At 45.7% G+C, this 18,403-nt stretch overlaps 1 protein-coding gene across 3 annotated transcripts; it reads right to left on the bottom strand.

The window, feature by feature from the left end:
- Nucleotides 1-282: 282 nt before the first annotated feature.
- Nucleotides 283-18,310, bottom strand: KLHL36 (kelch like family member 36). 3 transcript variants are annotated; one of them, XM_030458007.1, is made up of 5 exons: nucleotides 18,052-18,310; nucleotides 13,987-14,068; nucleotides 9,114-10,187; nucleotides 8,105-8,262; nucleotides 283-2,064 (listed from the first exon to the last, which is right to left on the bottom strand). In XM_030458007.1, exons 1-5 carry the CDS (start codon nucleotides 18,261-18,263, stop codon nucleotides 1,509-1,511), a joined length of 2,082 nt encoding a protein of 693 aa, XP_030313867.1. In that variant the 5' UTR covers nucleotides 18,264-18,310; the 3' UTR covers nucleotides 283-1,508. The 3 variants fall into 3 exon arrangements, with proteins under 3 accessions (XP_030313867.1, XP_030313868.1, XP_030313869.1); XM_030458008.1 differs by lacking the exon at nucleotides 18,052-18,310 and adding an exon at nucleotides 14,318-14,463; XM_030458009.1 differs by lacking the exon at nucleotides 18,052-18,310 and adding an exon at nucleotides 14,318-14,463 and having other exon boundaries at nucleotides 13,987-14,065.
- Nucleotides 18,311-18,403: the final 93 nt, after the last annotated feature.

Raw genomic sequence — 18,403 nt, 5'->3', positions numbered from 1 at the left:
TAACATTTGGGTCAGAAATCTCTCGACTTGGTATGCAGAGGATAGGGTGACACAGAGGATCTAAGAGATGAGTGTCAGTTCAGTCCCACTGCCTGGATCCCAAACACAGTCCTGAGCGTGGCATGTTTGGGGGTTTCTGCCTTTCAAACCTGTCTGGCTGAGGAAAGTGTTTGGTTTCATGCCTGATGAGCTGTGGCTTCAAGTCCCTGCCAAATCCATCAGAAAGGGCTATGCTCACATAAAGACATTTTGAACTTTGAAAAAAAAACCTAAAAAAATTTAAAAAGAGGAAAATGTGAGATATTAGCTCAGGTAAAAAAAAAAAATGAGTTGCTATTCTTCAGGTTTACTGAACCCCAATTAATCATCCAGGGTTAATAAGCTCTCTGATAGCAGACAACTGCAGTGTGGATCCCTGCTCACACTGGCTACCACCCGTGACCACGGCGAGGCTTGAGCTAAACGAAGTGGAAACCACCCTGACAGGCAAGCAGGGCTGGGGAGGTGACATCTTCCTCCTTCAAGTTCACCTGAAGGATCCTCCTGCCATCTCTTCCCCAACCTGAGCTCTGTCAGCTCCTTGTGCTTTGAAGGTCCAGGGCAAAAGTCTCCATCCAAACCCTCACATCTTTCCAGTTCTTCAACAGATTGATTTTTTTTTTCCCTTATTCTGGGGCATGTTTTAAAGCCCATGAAAATGTTGCTGTTGTGTTTAGATATGAGACATGGCACGACAAGGGATGCAGAAGTCATATCACCTTTCCCAGACTTCCAAGTTCTCCATGCCATCAATCCAAGCTCAAGTCAAAGCCACCCATTCTTCAGCCACACAGCCAGGTCTTCTTCATCTTAAAGAGCACAGTGGAGTCCTCTGCTCTTCACACTGCTCTGACCTGCACTCACCCAAAGTAATATCCTCTTTGAACACTCCTGTGGTGCCAGAAATCAGATTCTAACCATTTGAGCATGCATCATGAATGAAATTTAACATTACAAAAATTCAAGATTTGCAGCACTGAAGATCCCTTTTGGGTTTTTTGTTTTTTTTTTTCTGAGCAGTTACTTCTGAACACCTTTGAACTGCTCTGTAACTTCAAACCAGACCCTTACTACTCTGCCTCCTCCCCCTTGACATTATCATCTCAGACACAAATTAAACCTTCCTTCAAAAAGGTCAAGATACTATGAAGTGTGTGGAAATGCCATGAACCACAGAGGTAAAAGACTAAACCTTAACATTCAGGAGAGCAGCTTAACCTCTCTTGCCATATTACCCTTTATATAGTAGGAAGGTTTGGGGTTGTTTTTTTTGTTTCTTTTGTAGTTTTTTCATTAAGCACGAGCTTAATCCAAAAAACACATTCAGCCTTACGTTTGCTGAGGCTACAAGACGTGTCTTTGCCCCTCCATTTAGAAAAAACAACAGAAAAAGAGTCAAGGCTAGATAAAAACCATTAAATACAAAGTCCTTTGGGAGTCCACCACAAAAGGTGCTCATTCAGACACAGTCATCTTCCCCGATCTTGATGCTTTTTTGTTTTTGTCTTCTTCTTTTTGTCCTCTGTTTTGGGTTTCAATGCACAGACACAGGCAGACACCCCTGCGATTGCTTTGGGCAAGTCAGTCCCTTTGTACCACTTATTTTTTTCCTTATCATAAACCTGGACTGTTTTGGAGAAGACTGTTTCTTCCCAGCTGTAGCCTCCAAGGATGTAAATCCTGCCTTCCCAAACTGCCACCCCGGACTCACTGTTGGCTTGCAAGAGGGGGGCAACTCTGGTCCACTGGTTACACTGGGGGCTGTAGGACTCCACGCTGAGGATGTCAAAACGAGCCATGGTTTCTATGTTGTCATCACTGCCACCAATGGAGTAGATGTTGTCCTGTAAGGTGCACATGCTGTGCCACCCCCGGGCAGTGATCATTGGCCTCTTCTCCTCCCAAACGTCCGTGCGGTAATCGTAGCAGAGGAGGTTTTTTCTGTAGGGGCCAATTTGGTAGTCGTGGCCCCCAGAAATGTACACAAATTCCTTGTAGACAGTCCCAGCGTGGCCGTAGGTAAACCTAGGGCAGGCAAACACAAAGAATCTGACTTAGTGCTTAGGGCTTTCATCAAGATCCACAAGCATTCACCAAGGGCTGCTGCTAAACAAGGAAATAAACAGTAACTAAAGACTGAAGAATCCCTAATCCTGCTAGTTACCCAGTAACTATTTGTGTTCATCCTGCTTCACCCTGCCCTGCAGAGTGCAGGTGGGACAATCACTTTTAAGGCATCCTCTACAGTGTCTCAGACAGCAGAAGGAACCCATCCAGCTCTAGCTGGCATGGCCTTCACTCCTATTTTCCTGCTCCAGTGCTTGTTTTGGATCAGTGTGACAAAAAATCCACATCTCAGCAAGGTTTTTATGACTGAAAGAGGGAATAATCATGGTACCTCTCCCCAGTAGTGTTAACCAAGAAAAACCAACACGAAAACTACTGCTGCCTTCCCCTTCCACAGCTTCAGGGTCATGAAACACGTTTCTTACCCACTGGTGTTCACAGCCCAGTTTGTTTGCATTCATGATACATGCAGCATCCTTTTCATCAGCTATCCATCTGTTCTACCACTTCTGCTCTGCAGGTGGTAACCTCTTTGGTCACCCCAGGACAAGGCCACAGACCTCAGTCAATCATATATTTCAGGCCACGTTGGATATGACAAAAGGAGATGGTAGAAACCAGTATCATGCACACCATTTACACAGGGCAGAGAGAACACCCTTTTGATCAGCTATAATAAAGCCACTACAAACCCAATTCTTGAAGCTGTTCTTAACTTTATATTAGGATATTTCTGACCAAACCCTTTTGAGCTCTTAGATGTGGAACGCTAAGGTAAGGGAAAGCCTTGGTGTCTTTGAACAAACCCTTCCTGCACATGATTTTTTTTTTTTCCCTTAGGCATGAAGGGTGTCAAAAGGTGTAGCTGCAGCACCAGCCACAGCAAACTGACTCACACACTGCTACAAAGAGCCTAAAAACAGTTTAATACCCATAGGGCTGCAGAACAATACACTCATCATGCTTCACTCACAAGCTGTTACCATCCAAGGACTCAGGACAACTCAACCTCCATGGCAGACAAACTTATGTTGGAATTACTTTAGCCTGGAATGCTTTTGAACCATGCCTGAACATGCTGGCAACTTCATGTGGACAGAACCTTGAGCTGGTTTTATTTTTTATTGTAATCATTTGTCTCAGCAACACAAATGGTATCAGAACTTCTTCCACACACCCAAGTACCAAGGACTTTTGTGCCAAGGGAAAAGGTGGAATAGAAAAGAAAACCCACGTTTACCCTGAAAGCACACTACTTCTGGGAAAACCTAGAAGATGTTTATTATTTGTTTATTATTCTAGATGCCTACTGAAGCTTCTGATCTCTGACCAGTGTCTGAATCAGCCACTAACAGGCTCCTGCTCCAAGAAACAGAAAAATCTTTGACATGCTTGGCCTAAGAATGCTGAGTGGCCAGGACACTACAACTACAGAAGCTGAGGCACTATCCTCAGAGACCTTAAAAGAGATGACTTCAGTACTGTACTGCTTCTTAGCTACTCAGGAAAAAGGAAAAAAAGACAGGATTAAGGCATAGATATGAGACTTCATCCAAAAAGGCAACTCAAAAATTCCACAGCTCACAACCTGCCTAACCCTGGCAGCACAGATCTCATGTTGGCTTCATGTTTGGCATGAAATACCCTGAGCACAACCACTCCATCCTTCCCAGCACTCCATCCTGCCAGCAATGCCATGGCACAGACACTGCTCTACCTGGTTTGTGGTCTCCTATGGAGAAGAACAGGAATCACCTCTCTCCAGCAGCACTCAGTCTGGTCACTGGAGTCTTTGCTTGTCTATATAAACAGGAATGGATCTTAAAAAGTAGCCAACTGCTCAGGGAAGTGGGATGGACAACTTGAAGTCATCTCCTTTCTTAAAATGCATTAGATTTTAAAGCCACCCCTAACCAGCAAGCTACCTGGAGGACATGCAGGAGTCAGGCAGTGGAGAATTTGGAGGAGTCAGGAGGAGAAGAAGGCAATGACATTGCCCAGGACTATTGTACTGCTGACAGCAGTCACATTACAGTCAGCATTTGAAAAAAAAAAATAAAGAAAGAATTAAGACTGTAAGTGAAGACAAACTGGAGTGACCTTTGCAGGTTAAATGTTTTTGCACACTAACTGAAAAGTGGAATTCTCTACAGGCAAGCAAGCAATAGCCATTTTCTCTCCTGCACATGCATCCAGTCTAGCATACCCAGCTGCAGAAAAAGCACAAATGCTTTTCTTCTTGCCTCAATCAATGGGCACATCAACAGCAATTGCTGCAAGAGTAATTTGAAAGAGGCAAATCATATCTGAACCATATCTGGACATCAGTTTGTTATTTTCCAGCACAGGGAGGTCACCGATTGAGACATGCCAAAGGTGTTTCACTTTGCCTGACTTCTGAAAAGCTCATCCAAAACTGCACATACCCTGCTTCACATTATTAGAAAACTGCACAAAGCATAATGCACAAATTGAAAACAATCAATAAGAATCCTTTCTGCAAGCCCTGTGGTTTAACAGGGGCATTTCTAACTATGCAACAGAACAGGACACTTCAATACAGCAGGTCCACACATCTGCCAACAGAAAGCATCAAGCATTTTGGCAATATTATCTGTAAGAGGGGCCAGAAAACCACAGAGGCATTAAGGAGAAAGAAGTTCTACTTCAGAAAATCCACCAGAGCCAGTTGTGATTTTGAACAAATTACCTACATACCATGCTGCAAAAATTACAGTTTCTGACACAGGAACATCATTCAATAAATGCCAGATCTCCTACCATTTATTGTCTTGAACAGAAGAACATTTGGCCTAAGCCAATAAAGCTCTGGGAATCCCCTACTTCAGCCAAGGTCCAGACAAGCTGTGGTTGCTCTGAACCTCGGCGTCCACCTGCTGCAACCCTGCAAGACCATTCATGACACCACTGTTAGAGCAGATCCCATCATTCACTAACCTGTTCCAACACATCTCCTCACACAACTGCTTTCAGTTGTTCTGCCAAACTTTAACCTAAGGCCACTCAATTAATTTCACTGATGTCTGCAGAAGACTTTTTCACAGTGTATTCAGGATGAGAACACATTTGCACCAAGCTCTGCCAAGCTTCTCAGCCACTGCTGCTCCCTTCCGGGCTAGAAACTATGGCAGCAACTGCTCCCAAAGAGCCTGGGAAAATGGTGAAAAAAAACATTCTAGAACCTCTCTGAAGAATGAGAAAGGGATCCCACAAGGACACAACAAGGAGTCGAGCAAAAATCACTTGTAGCAGACTTGGCCCAAGTCCACCCTTTAGATAGCTTGGCTGAAGTTTTCCCTGTTGAGCATCTGCCTCAAGATGCTGTGTTTTCTGCTCCAGTAAGACAGCATTATTTCAGTCAAAACAGCTCAGTTCCTTCCAAGAAAGTGGTTAGGGCAAAGAATGTGTTGTTTTGACCATGTTAGGGCAGGGGGAAGAAGAGATAAAAAAGAGCTTGCAAAGCTCTTCCTTGGAGGAGTGTGACTGTGCCTGTGCACAGCAGCATGGATGCAGGGGTTGGCCATGGGCAAGAGGCACAGGTATTCAAGGACACAACCAGCACCTTTCCCCTGAAAATCTCCATCCACATGGCAAGCCACAACCCTCAGAAATTAAAAAAAAAAAAAAAAAAAAAAAAAGACAGGGAGCCTGCTTCTGGTGGCCACACACTCAAGAGGACCAAAAAACCTGCATGGGTTCTCCTTGGAGGCAAAGCAGCAGGAAAAGGCAGGAACCAAGGCAGCTAGGGTGGGATATGTTGCCTGATCAAGCAATCAAGAAGCAGAGAATTGAAGCTATGGATTTCTTCTAAATGAGGAGGAAAGACCTGCTGCTGGAGTAGGGCTGGGGAAGATGCTGCTTGGGTAGAAAGAGTAATTAAAATCAACCTGAGGAACGAAAGTGGTGGGGAAAAGAAATCAGATCAAAAGTGTGTTGAAGGGAAGGTGGGAGCACTCAGAAGGAACTGTACAAGCATGCTTGCTTCTAGTCTTGATTAGAGCACAAAATTCTCTCTCATCCTACCTCTACTGTCAGCAAATCTGTCTGAAGTCCATCAGGAAAGGACTCAAGCAGGGTTTGCAGTCCCTGCAGTTTCTTTCTGCTGTCCACCTCTGCACTGATTTTTGCCTTTTCCAACCTACATAAAATCCTTCCAAATTTATTCCTTCTGCACAGAAAAACAATTGCTGCAACCAATCTCCTGCCCAGCACAAGAGTTCCCTGAAAGGAGAAAGAAGGCTGCAAAGACAGAAAACCTGAAGGTGCTGAGTGTCCACTAAGATCTAACTAAAGGCAAGAGAGCAGCTACATGGAAAAGTGTGAAACTCTCTGGCTCACCAAGTGAAACACCTGAGCTGCCACAAAGGACACTTAGCACGGAATGAGGGCATGAAAGGCAGGAAGAGGGGATGCAGAATTATTTTGGGGGGATGCAGCAATAACTTAGCCACTGAACTAACCCTGCAGTTTAGCAGCCAGCAAAGTCAGTGTCAGTGGGCTCTGGCCCTCAAGGACAATTTTTGCCTGGTCCAAGAGGATCAGTTAGGCAATCTAAGAAAAAATTAACATCCCCCCATATCAAAGTTCACTTTTAGGTGCTGCAGCTGCAAAATTCCCAAAGCCAACACACAGGTAGCAGTAAGAACACGCAGCCAAAATGCCCCTTTTTGGATAGGTTACTGTGTGGTTGGCTTAAGTCAATCATAGTATTCCCTGGGATCATTTATGAGTGAAAATATCCACACCTGTTTAAGGTGTTTTTCTAAAAACATACAAGGCAATCAGGTCACATCTATGTGTCTCTTGGAAATGTTTAAAAGAAAAAAACAACAAAAATAACCAAACCAAACAGCTACAGTTTTCTATGAGCTGTTGCTGGGTTCTCACAGGTCACCCACTTAACAGAAGGACTTGGGAACTGAAGATGCTCTCATACTCAGCTTCCTAGGAAAGTTTGTGGTGTTTAGCCTCAACTGCTAGATCTGCCTTTGTGAGCAGAAATAAACCAGCAAAAAAAGCATCCTGCCTCTGAAGAGCACTCAAGCCCAGCTGTTAGCCTGGATCAGACTCACATTGCAGCACCTGCCCAAAATAGAATTGGTCAACAGGCTTCTGAGCCTTCACTGGCTGCCTCTGGTTCTGCAGCTCTGCAGCTAAGGGAAAAAGGGAAAAAAAGCCTGAAATCTCAAATCAAATTGCAAGTATCCTATTTATGATGCCACTAAGAAAGCAAGCACAGCTGCTGAAGTTGCAGGATGAAAATACTGCTTGTGTAGCCAATGCTCCTGTGATTTCCACAAATCTGAAATATGACCAAACCTGAAATGCTGTTTGCAGATGAAATGCTGTCAAACCATTCTTACACAGTCACCACTCAAACCAGTGACTCAAGACACAAGTCATGTCTTCTGCTGCTCTTACCAAAAGAACTGCAGTACTACAGCTTCTCCAAAACAGAGGAGTCAAGTTTTAACTCATGCTGAGAGCCATTTGCCAGGGTAATCTCTTTGCAACACAGGAAAACATGGTTCACCTCCAACAGCCAACCCGAGCAGCCAAACAGAGAGGACACATCTTACATGGAAAACCATCACAACAAGGTGACAAAGTAAGACCAAATGAATTACAGAAGCCTTTGATCAAGATCTAAGCAATTCCTCTGAAAAGACTGGATTCCAAGCAACCTCAGGAAAAATATTTTAAGAATAGCAGAGTGCCATTACAAGACCTCTCCCTCCCATCTTTCCAACAGACCTCAGGACAAACATTAAAACCAATCAAGCTGGCATGAGGCACACTGCCTGGAGGAGAGAGCTGCTCAAAACCCAAATGCTGCTATGGTTTGTTACCTGGTGATACCACACTGGTTACCTCTCCCTCTGCCTCCCTTCCAGGGATCCCCATTCACGAGCTAAAGCCACACAAGCTCCCTCTACTTCTGTTCTTCAGACATGAGATAACTTTCCAACCCTATTACCTTGGCAAGCCTGCAATATAGGACCAGGAATCCTTCTGAGGACTGTAGGTCTCAACTGAAGAAAGTGCCCCATTTTCATTCCTGCCACCAACAGCCACCAGCATGTCAGTAATAGCTCCAAGGTAGAAATCTACACGGCGCTGTCTCATGGAGGCAACCTGTCAGTAAAACACAAGATGTTGACACCTTCAAACATCAGGTAAACAAGCTGATTTATTGTATACTCGTGGCAGCAGATAGGATTTGCTTCCTCACATTGATTTGAAAAGGAAACCTACCAGGTTTGATATATTAATTAAATATTTTTTGGTTTTCTGCTGTAGCCTGGTACACTTACTCCTTTTCAAAAAAAAAAAAAGGAAAAAAGGGGGGGGAAGGGGGGACAACAAAGGATCTAAGAGGTCACTCTATAAAGGTTTGTGTTACATGGGCCTCCTTCTAAAACTCTGCAAGAAAAATAACTTGGAAACACTCAGAAACACGACTGAACCACACAGGAAGATTAGTTCAAACTATGGGAACAGGCACTATTTTACTGGTCCTGCACTGGCTGCAGGGTTCTGCAGCAGGACTGAAGTGAATAACTTGTTCTACAAGACATGTAGCACGGAAACCTTTTGCAGGCATCAGTTTCTTTTTACATCAAACCCACTTTTGCTTTATTCATACGTGTTACTGCTTGGGAAAGAGGAACTAAGCAATTGTGTCCATTCTAACATTACTCCCCCAAATAATCTAAAGAGTTGCAGGTGGATGCTGACCAGGAATTTCACAGATGAGATGCCCAGTTCCCTGGTGAAGCTGCAAATATACCCCAAAATCTTTCACTGCATGTTTAACTTAAGAATTCCCACAAAAGATTTATGTAGCCACATCTCCAACTCGAGTGACATGATTTGCCATTTTCAAGTGCTGCCATTCTAACAAGCCCTGTCCTTCCACCAAGAAGAAGAAAACACTCTAAACATTATGGACTTTAAACAGAGAAATAATACAGCTTAAGTCTCACCTTTATCCACTGGTTACAGCGGGGATCATACCTATATAGGAGATTTGAAGCTGCATCCCCTCCATTGTCTCTGGAAAAGCTGCCTCCGGCTATGAAGATGAAGCCTCCCAAGACTGCAACACAGTGGTGACTTCGCCTGGCTGGGAGAGGGGTTTCTGCCACCCACTGCCCCTTTCTGATGTCCAAGAAGCAGGTATCATCACTCAGTTCCAGGCACCGTTCAGAAACCTCCCCTCCCACAAAGAGGAGCCTTTCCTCAGAGGTCCTCAGGGCTGTCCTCTTGTTCTGCAGCACCGGCTGAGCAGTGACGTTGTTGTGATAGTTCACTGCCTCCTCTATAAACCCCTCACAGTTTGCTTCTTTGGGAAGAAGAGAGCAGACAGCAGGCTTGACTCGATGGAGGAGATCACTTTTAGGTATCAAGGGAAAATGAATGTTATCCAGGACCTGGTAAGCCTCGTTCTCCCTTTCTGGGTACTGGGTAAGCCACTGCAGAGCAGCCTGCAGCAAGTCGTGCTCGCACTCCTGCTGCACATTGCTGCTGTCCAGGTATTGGCACAACTTCTGCAAGGAAATGTTCTGCAGGAAGTCCGGGGTGAAAGAGAGAGTGCCAAAGTTCTGCAAGATGAAAGAATCAATGTAGGAGTCAAGGCGCTTCAGGTTGTAAATGGAGGCAAGCTCCTGCAGGTACAAATAATTCTCCTCACTGACTTCATTCTCCAGATACTCGCAGCAGAAGTCAACCACCTTCCAGATCTGCAGCAGGTGAGCTGTTTCCAGCACGTAGTCAATATTGCCACCATCTAAAGACAGCTCACTGCCATAAAGGAAATCCACCACGGCCTTGAGACCGATGTAAGAGGCTCCAAAAAGTTCCACCTCCTTCTGGTGGGCTTCTCGCATCCCGATGGTGAACATGGAGTTGAAGTAATCGCTGCAAACCGCCAGGAGGTTGCGATGGGCAGGGACTCTCTGCTCGTCCACCACAAGGACAATGTCACAGAAAAGGCCACGGTGCCTCTGCTCATTCAGGCTCTGAAGAACGAGACTGGAGTGGTCGTCCCACCTGTACACCTGGAATAAAGGAGCAGCATCAGGCAGAGGTTGTCTCCACCACGACAAATTTCGGCACGCACCAAGCGTTGCCCCGCGAGGCTGCTGTACAGGAGAGACAAAGCTTATTTGTGTTGCACATTTATAATAAATTCTGACTTGAGACAGCTGGCAAGCAACAAAGTACAAGCCCAAGCTTCTCACCTTCACGCTGAAATGCCTTTGCAGACATTTACTGCTTCCTACTCCCCTTTTTTTATATGATTTACTCCTACTTCCTCCACAAGGCTGCATCCAAACCTCCTCCCTGATGATTTATACAGGCATAATTTTCTGAAACTCTTCCACTCATTGTCTTTGAGACATCTTGCTGACATTTCCTTCCATACTCGTCCCCCAAATGACTCCTTACAGAGTTCTTCTCAACTAAGCTACTTGCTAAATATTTGGAGTGGGAGACACACAGGCAGCAGCGTGCCAGATTTTCATTCAGCCCATGTATTGTTTGGGTTGGTGCTTACTTGACAGCTACCTCCCCCTAAATCTTTTCAGAACTCTGCATTTCTAAGCTTGTTAGGGCAAAATCCCTCTCTTTCTTTCCATATTATTCCAGGCACACACACTGCATTCAAAAATAATAGCTGTTTATTTATGTGCAAAGCCAAACATGTGGATAACTTTTCCCATAAGAATCCAGCTTGCTTCCAGAAACCAAGGTAGTTCTTGTTTTAATGGATACAACTAAATATTTTTTTTTAAAGAGAAGTGAAAATACCCTCAGAACATGTCAGGTAAGTGCCCTTCTTGGATCCCTCTGGTCCAGACCCACCAGCTCTGCATGTGCCACAGAGCTTCTGCAGCAACCAGTGTTTGCCTCTCTCATAGGCTGGTGTTACAAGTCTTAAGAAGAAACAAAATGAAAACATTCTGTTACCCTTTGTATGTCCTGCAGAACACCTACTGAAGGGCCTGCTCACCCCAGTACATCAAGTGATGCAGCTTTTAGGACCATCCTTCCAGAGGAATGGAATGCTTGATGGTACAGTGAGTTTACCTTGTGATCTCTCTTAATAAAAGCCAGGTTAAGTTAAATGCAAATACATAGCTTTAATTTAATAGGCAGAGTTGCAGAGCCTGTAAGAACATGTAAGAGAAATGAAAAGAGGTGGAAAGGAAGCACATCTTTGGATCATACCAAAGTTAGCTCTGCCCAGTTCTGCTGTAGGACTCTGGGTCCTGCCCAGCTGTACACCCTCTGCCTCCATCCCCAAAAGTGACACCCTGAAGAGCTCTCCCAAGCCACATCTGCACTGAAAAGCGCCACACAGAAGTCTCTTCAAGCCTCTCAGGCATTCAACCTTTCCTTCACCAAACTGTTGCTTCTCCTGGAAGTTCCATCTGGTTTCCCCAACAGAAAGCACATGATTATTGCTGTCTGGCTAAGCCATTAATGGGTTGGTTAAATCACAGTGAGACAACACCTCTACCCACCTAGGTGGGAAAAGTTTCAAGTCCTAGAGCCAATCTTCTTTGCCCTGCTCACAACCCTCTCCCTAGCTGTACATAAATTGCTAATTGCACTTTTTACACCCCGGGTTACTCCTCACCACTGGTCCAGACGTGATGGCAGCCAATGGTCCTGAGCTAACACCAACTTTTGGGAGCCTGACCTCCCAAATCTGCCTCCCAGCAGTTGGTGGTAGAGTGGCAGGCAGCCTGCCAAAGAGCAGACCCAAATTAATAGCCAAATGTGCTCCCCGGTGCCTGATATCCCCGTGGTTTCTCTTTAGCTTTGCTTAAACTCTTCCCTAAACAATGGAGACTCAGCTGCCAAAAAGCCTTCTGCTGGAGTCACTTTGTACATGCAAGTCTACAGAGTTAAAGCAATTTAAGAGGCTTCAGTAATTGTGAGTTTTCAAGGCCAAAACTCTTTTGATTTGCCTTTATACTCCATGCCTCGCTGTATCTCTGAACTTAAAAAGGGACTTAGGTATGCAGAGAAAACAAAGTAACTTCCATTGAGGAATAAAACTTCCAGAAAACTGAAACAGAAAAACATACGGGGTCTAAGGACTGCAGAGGTGTTTTATCTTCATTTGTCTGAGGGTGAGAAACGCTGGTATCATACAAGAGCCTCAGCAGAGCAACGGAGGAGGTGGGAGAAAAATAAATATGGCAAAGAAAAAACCCAACACATCTGTGGCAGCAGTAAAGGACAGCAGATAACCAGACAGTAACCACAGCACCCTCTTCTGAATCTGACTCACAGGGGACAGTTATTGGATTAAAGCAAAACCATATTCCCTGTAAACTGGCTGATCATTTCTTTCTAATATTCTCTAATACCACCACCGTGCATAACAAGATTAAAGGAGAATATAAGATTTGCCAGAGATCCCCATTAACTTAGCTGCCTGTTGAGTCAGCAGCATAATCCTGCACACAAATACCCCTAACAACTTGTACTCCTAAAATCCTTGCTGCCATGTAGATCTGCTGCTACTTCAGAAATCAAGCATAAAATCATTATATATGGCATCAGCTGGATGCAGAATACATTAACATATTTCAGCAGCTTAGCAAGTTCATTTGTTTAGTGAGCAAATAACAGAAGCTGAGAGCTGCACATTTCAAAACCAAGACTAATTTTACACTAAACATGAACATCTTTCTTGAGCTATTTATATTCTGTAGAACAGCTTTAGCATTATCTAGTAATTCTAAGTTTAACAGATAGTGACAGCTGCTGTCTAAGCAAGGAAATAAAACAATCCTGTCAAGTTAATTAATTTTTAATAAGATGAATTATTATTACATTCAGCCTAAACCAATTGAATGGCAGACAGGCTCAGCACTCAGAGAAAGATTATATTGGGAGGGATGTGTTTCAAATGTAGTCCTATTTATCTTTTATCAATTGTATTAGAGCAGCATTCTAACTTATTTAGGATACAAAGATCTAATTTCTTTCAGAATGTTCATGCAGTACCACTTCTCTTTACTGAAGCAGGAGAAAATGAGATGTGTCTCATTCAATTTTGATAAGGCAGATACAGGCACTGAAAAGTTTTATTTTTTCCTAGTTGCTGTTGGTAGAACCAGGTACTTGTTCTGCAGCATCTGTAACCTAGTGCTGCTACTAGAACAGAACATCCTTCATCAGGATGGAACAAAGTGAACATAATAATCACAGCTATAGTAACATCTCCTCAATCTTTGGCCATTATCCCCGTGATCTGCATGTAGAAGTACCTAAGGTGGATTTCTGTGGATTCCCACACAAAATTAATGTATATATGCAGATGGAGATTCTGAACATCTTGAGTTCACTACCATAATCACAGCTTGCAGGAGTGAGGCTCCTGTCTTGTAAAAAACAAAGATTAAATCTACAAATTCTTTGCTTCTGTAACTACCTTGGATTTTATGACATAGCTTGGTCAGAAAAAATTCACAGAATAAACACCTTGCATTTAATGACAGAGTTTTTGATGTAGAGAAAACACTGAGCTGTGATTGATGATGTGGGTTTCTTTTTTAAGTTATGAGTCATGATGAGCTGATGCCCATTTGCTGCTGCCTTTTTTTTTTATAATTATTATTTTTTTAAGCCCACTAGGTAGCAACTTCTATCCAAAACATTTGAGCAGGTAGATCACTGCTTGAGCTTATTTTAAAATAAAAGAAGGTCTGAAGAATATTGACATTCCTCCAGAACAGTCCCTCCATAGGACAGCCTTTGCACTCCTTGTTATTTCCAGATTTTTTTTTTATTATTTTTTTTTTCAAATTTTTGGTAGGCAAAACAAAACGTACAAACCTTGGACGATTCACTTATCTTGTGTGGACGACAAATCCTGGTTTGCCTGGTTCCCTCCATGACAGCCTGATCCGTGCTCCTTCTAGAACAAAAGCAAAGCTGTTAGCAGCATCCCAATCCTTCCCGACTGCTACAAACCACATTGTCCCCAGTCAGTAACACAATTCAGGAGACCTCTACACGCCCTGAAAACTTTGGAGCTAAAACACAGAGGGAGGTTGGGTGGGTTTTTTCCCCCCTCCCTGCTGTTTTCTCGTGTTGATGCTCGGGTCAACAAGTTGGGTGCAGGCGAGGGTATAACCCGAGTTACTCGCTGGTGTTATTTACTCACTGCCAGTCCTCTCTCCAGCTGTACAATCATCTCCTTTTCACCGCCAAGCGCTGGAGCCGCCGTGGGGCACTTGCGGACCGAACCTCTCGCTGCCCGCGGCTGCGCTGCGGTACCGGGGGAGGCACCGCGCAGCGTCCGCACCCCGCGGGGCCCTTCCGCGGCGGCTCATCCTCCGCTCCCCCCCGCCCCTTCTCCGCCGGTTACATCGCTCCGCAACCTCCGCTCTCAATCCCCGGCAGAGGGGGGAGACAGCGCAGCGAACCGCCCGCCGAGCTGGGTTCGGTTCGAGGCCCGCCGGGCCAGGAAATGCCGGGTGTCTGGAGCGGGGAGGGACCGAGGCGGGGCGGCAAGAGGCGGCGGGGCCGAGGGAGGTGCCGCGGGGAAGGGCTTCGGAGATGCCGGGGACCCCAAATGGCTGCCGGGTCCCTGGGATTGGGGGGGGGTCCGGTCCGAACCCCTGAGCGCAAAACCCCGGCAGCATCCGTGGGGGTGCAGCCAAGGGCCCGGCTGGTTCGGGGAGAGGGTGTTGGTATCACAAGGAGGGGGACACGGGGGTTATTTTGTGAAGTGGTGAGAAGGAGGGCAAGGAGCCTGCTCACCAGCTCGTCTTGCTCACCTGGATGTGAATCTACCTGACCTCAAAACTGCCTGGCCTGCAGCAGGCACCTCTTGAGCAATGTGTGCTGCACTCGGGCTTTTTCATATCAATTAGGGCCCAAGAGGCTTAAGTAAGTTAATGAAAGTTAATAAAAAACACCTTGGTGAACGGGAGGGCTGGCACTGCCCCTCCTTCAGGGTTGGAGTAAGAAACAAAGACTTTGTCTGCAGACCCCCTCATGTCCACTTTCAATGCACTGCTCTTCACTACAAGTTAAAAGAAAAGCCAAAGCCCTTTGTTAATCCAGCACTCCAGAGGTTATCACCAGGACAGCTGAAGCCAGCAAGATTCTGTGTGCATCCAAGCTCCATCTGCTGCCACCCAGGACAGCCCAGTTTGGACATGTCCCACAGGGTGGCACAGGGCAGTTGTCACTGGCAGAAGATGATGCCTGCAGCGTGGAGCAGCCCCATTTTAAACAAGAATTGTGCCAGGGCTGCCTGGGGTGTTAACACCTTCACCCACCCCAGCTGTCACCCAGCCCTCCTCTGCAGATAACAACTCCAGAGCTGGAGCTGTAGCATCCAGCTGGCTGGGGCTGTTTTTCAGCCACCCCAGAGACACCAGAGATGAGGATGGGGTTCTATTAATCTGACTGATTATTGAGTCTGAAGATGAGAAGCATTTTTGGTTTCTCTTGTAGCCCTTGTGACCACAGGGACGCAGAATAAAGACCCTCAATTCCTGGATTGAGTGAAAACTTACTTTGCTGGCGACCCTAATGCTACTGGTGATCTATAAATTCACTCCTCCTAAAAAAAGGGTATTATTCTCTCTATTATTTTCTGTGCTCATGCACAGATGAGACACAGGTGGAGACACACGGACCCAGCCCTCCTCTGCAGATAACAACTCCAGAGCTGGGGCTGTAGCATCCAGCTGTCTGGGGCTGTTCTTCAGCCACCACAGAGACACCACAGATGAGGATGGGGTTCTATTAATCTGACTGATTATTGAGTCTGAAGATGAGAAGCATTTTTGGTTTCTCTTGTAGCCCTTGTGACCACAGGGACATAGAATAAAGACCCTCAGTTCCTGGATTGAGTAAAAGCTTTGCTGGCAACCCTAATGCTACTGGTGATCTATAAATTCACTCCTCCTAAAAAAAGGGTATTATTCTCTCTATTATTTTCTGTGCTCATGCACAGATAAGACACAGGTGGAAAAGCAGGATTGGGGACAGCCATAGAGAAAGACCAGAAGAGAAGCCAGAGAGGCAAGGACCTAGCAATATATTTTAGGAGAACAGCTAAGCCTCCTGGGCAGCCATGGCTGTGCAGAGCCAACCTGTTTGCTCAGCTCCTTCTAGACAGCTGAATGTCAGACCAGCTATCCAAGACCTCATGCTTGCTGGAGATATTTTTTTGAGGAAGTCTGTAAGTCCTCTTCCACTATCTCATGTCTGCACTTCCTCTGTGAGATGGACAGATGCTTCTGCCAGGCCACTGACATCTTCCTTTCCATCCATGGGTTCTCAAGACCCATGTGCAGAATGTGGAGGACTCAAAACTCCCCTATAAAAAGCAAACCAGAGCCCAAGAAAGCCAGAAAAGTAGGTACTTTCCCCTCTCCAGTTACAGCCTGATGAAACCGAGCACAGTATTTATTCCTCCATGCATTAAAAGTAAAAATCCATTAAAATGTGTCAAAGACAAGGAAAAGAAGCAAAGAAATGTTTGATCCCATGAAGAAGATGAGTATTTCTGATCTGGTACTTTACAAGTATGAAGCTTGAAATTCCTAATGAGTATAATTCAAACTCTGGGTCAGAGAGGCCCAAACAAGGTTGAGGTTTTCTCCTGCTAAGGGAAATGACATTTCAGCCACCCACCTCTCCCCTAGGAAACATCCAGAGCTGATGAGCAAGCGTGAAGGGACAAGGACAGCCAGCAGCTGTTGCAGGTATAAACAGCAGCAAGGTAGTGCCAACAGATAAGAAATGCAGACTATGGAAAAAAAAATGTTTATGAGCACATAATGATCAGCAGAAAGGCTTTCTAAAAAGTGTCCCTATAGGCAGCTCCAAAAGAAAATCGATAGAAATTCAGCCCTATTAAAGTGTGATTATATTATCATCTAGAGCATGGAGCCTACAGAGACACTGAGTTTGATTCACCCAGCTGCCATGTCCTACACTTGTACTGACTTCAGGAATATTTCTCTTCCCTATGACCTCATCTCCATCCTGGAGATGCACTGCAGCACCACGCTCATGTTTTGGGCCCTGATGCTACAGGGAACCTCACGTCATTCAGGAATCTCTCTGGAAGCAGCTGCATGCAGGACCAGGGCTTCATTTTGCAGGGCAGTTAATGATGTCTCTTACAATTAGCACATGCTCTGGTGATGTTCCCTGAGATGTCTGAAAACACTGAGTAACTGTGAGTGGTAATGAGGTTTTTACTGTTCAGATTTTACAACATGTAAAATAAATAACAAACACCCCCCTGCAAACTTTAAAAGAAACAAAATGTGTGGTGTTTTTTTTTTCTTTTCTTTCTGTGGAATGTAGTTTTTATTAAAATGATGCTATCCAGCCCCCCAGGCTTAGAACACACCAGGACTAGTTTTTAAAACTCTGGTCCTTGGGCACAACACCAGAGGATGCCATTTATTTCCAGATGAGTTCTGCAAAGCAAAAGTCCTGCCTTTTATTTCTGCAGGACTGAAGTGCGATCTCACAGACAATTCTTAGCCTTTTGCCTCCAAAGAAACAGCATCTCCCTCGCCTTATTGCTTTGGGTCCATGTTATATTTTTAATTCGCAGCCCGGCAGGGGGAGATCGCTCCATCCGCAACGGGGTAAAACACACCAGCACCCCGCTCCGCACCCACACCTGAAGCAACAACGAGCTGTCAGCACACAAAGTCACCCTCACAGACCCCCCTCGAGGTCCGGGTTGGATCACAAGGATTGGGCCGGGCACGGAGCCCCACTCCCACTCGCGGCTCTGCGGGGCGATGCTCCGGTTCCGCCGCTTTCCCTGGCACAATCCCCACGCCGGTCCCCGAACCCCCCATCCGGAGCCGGAACCGGAGCTGGCCCCTTCGCCTTCTTTCCCCTCTCCCCGCCTACCTGCTCTCCTCCTCGGCTACCTCCCGTGGGCCCAGCCCGGCTCCCGGCCCCGCCGCGCAGGCAGCGGCTTCTCCATCTTGCGCATCGCTTCTCCCTCCTTCCTCCTCCTCCCGCCCGTCAGGGGCTAGAAAAATATCGGGGGGGAGAAGGGGAGGGCGAGAAGGGGAGGAGAGGGGAGGTTGGAAAAAAATATCAGCGGCCGAAAAACGCATCCACTGCGGCGAGACCTGGACGAGCCCCTCTCCCCCCTGCGCGGGGGGGGGGTGTTTGCATCCTCCAGACAGTTTTCCCCCGCATCACCATCATCATCATCATCATTATCACACCCCCCCTTAACACACACACACACATC

The sequence above is a fragment of the Calypte anna genome, chromosome 11, assembly GCF_003957555.1.
Source record: "Calypte anna isolate BGI_N300 chromosome 11, bCalAnn1_v1.p, whole genome shotgun sequence".
NCBI lineage: Eukaryota > Metazoa > Chordata > Aves > Apodiformes > Trochilidae > Calypte > Calypte anna.
Note: the sequence above shows the minus strand (reverse complement) of the source record. Positions and strands in the feature narration are given on the sequence as shown.

Excerpts from the sequence above, each read along its gene's own strand:
- KLHL36 (XM_030458007.1), bottom strand. The coding sequence starts at position 18,263 with ATGCGTTTTTCGGCCGCTGATATTTTTTTCCAACCTCCCCTCTCCTCC. Across the intron at positions 8,263-9,113 it reads GCTGTAACCAGTGGATAAAG|GTTGCCTCCATGAGACAGCG; the intron begins GTGAGACTTAAG and ends TTTTACTGACAG. Across the intron at positions 2,065-8,104 it reads TATATTGCAGGCTTGCCAAG|GTTTACCTACGGCCACGCTG; the intron begins GTAATAGGGTTG and ends TGCCTGCCCTAG.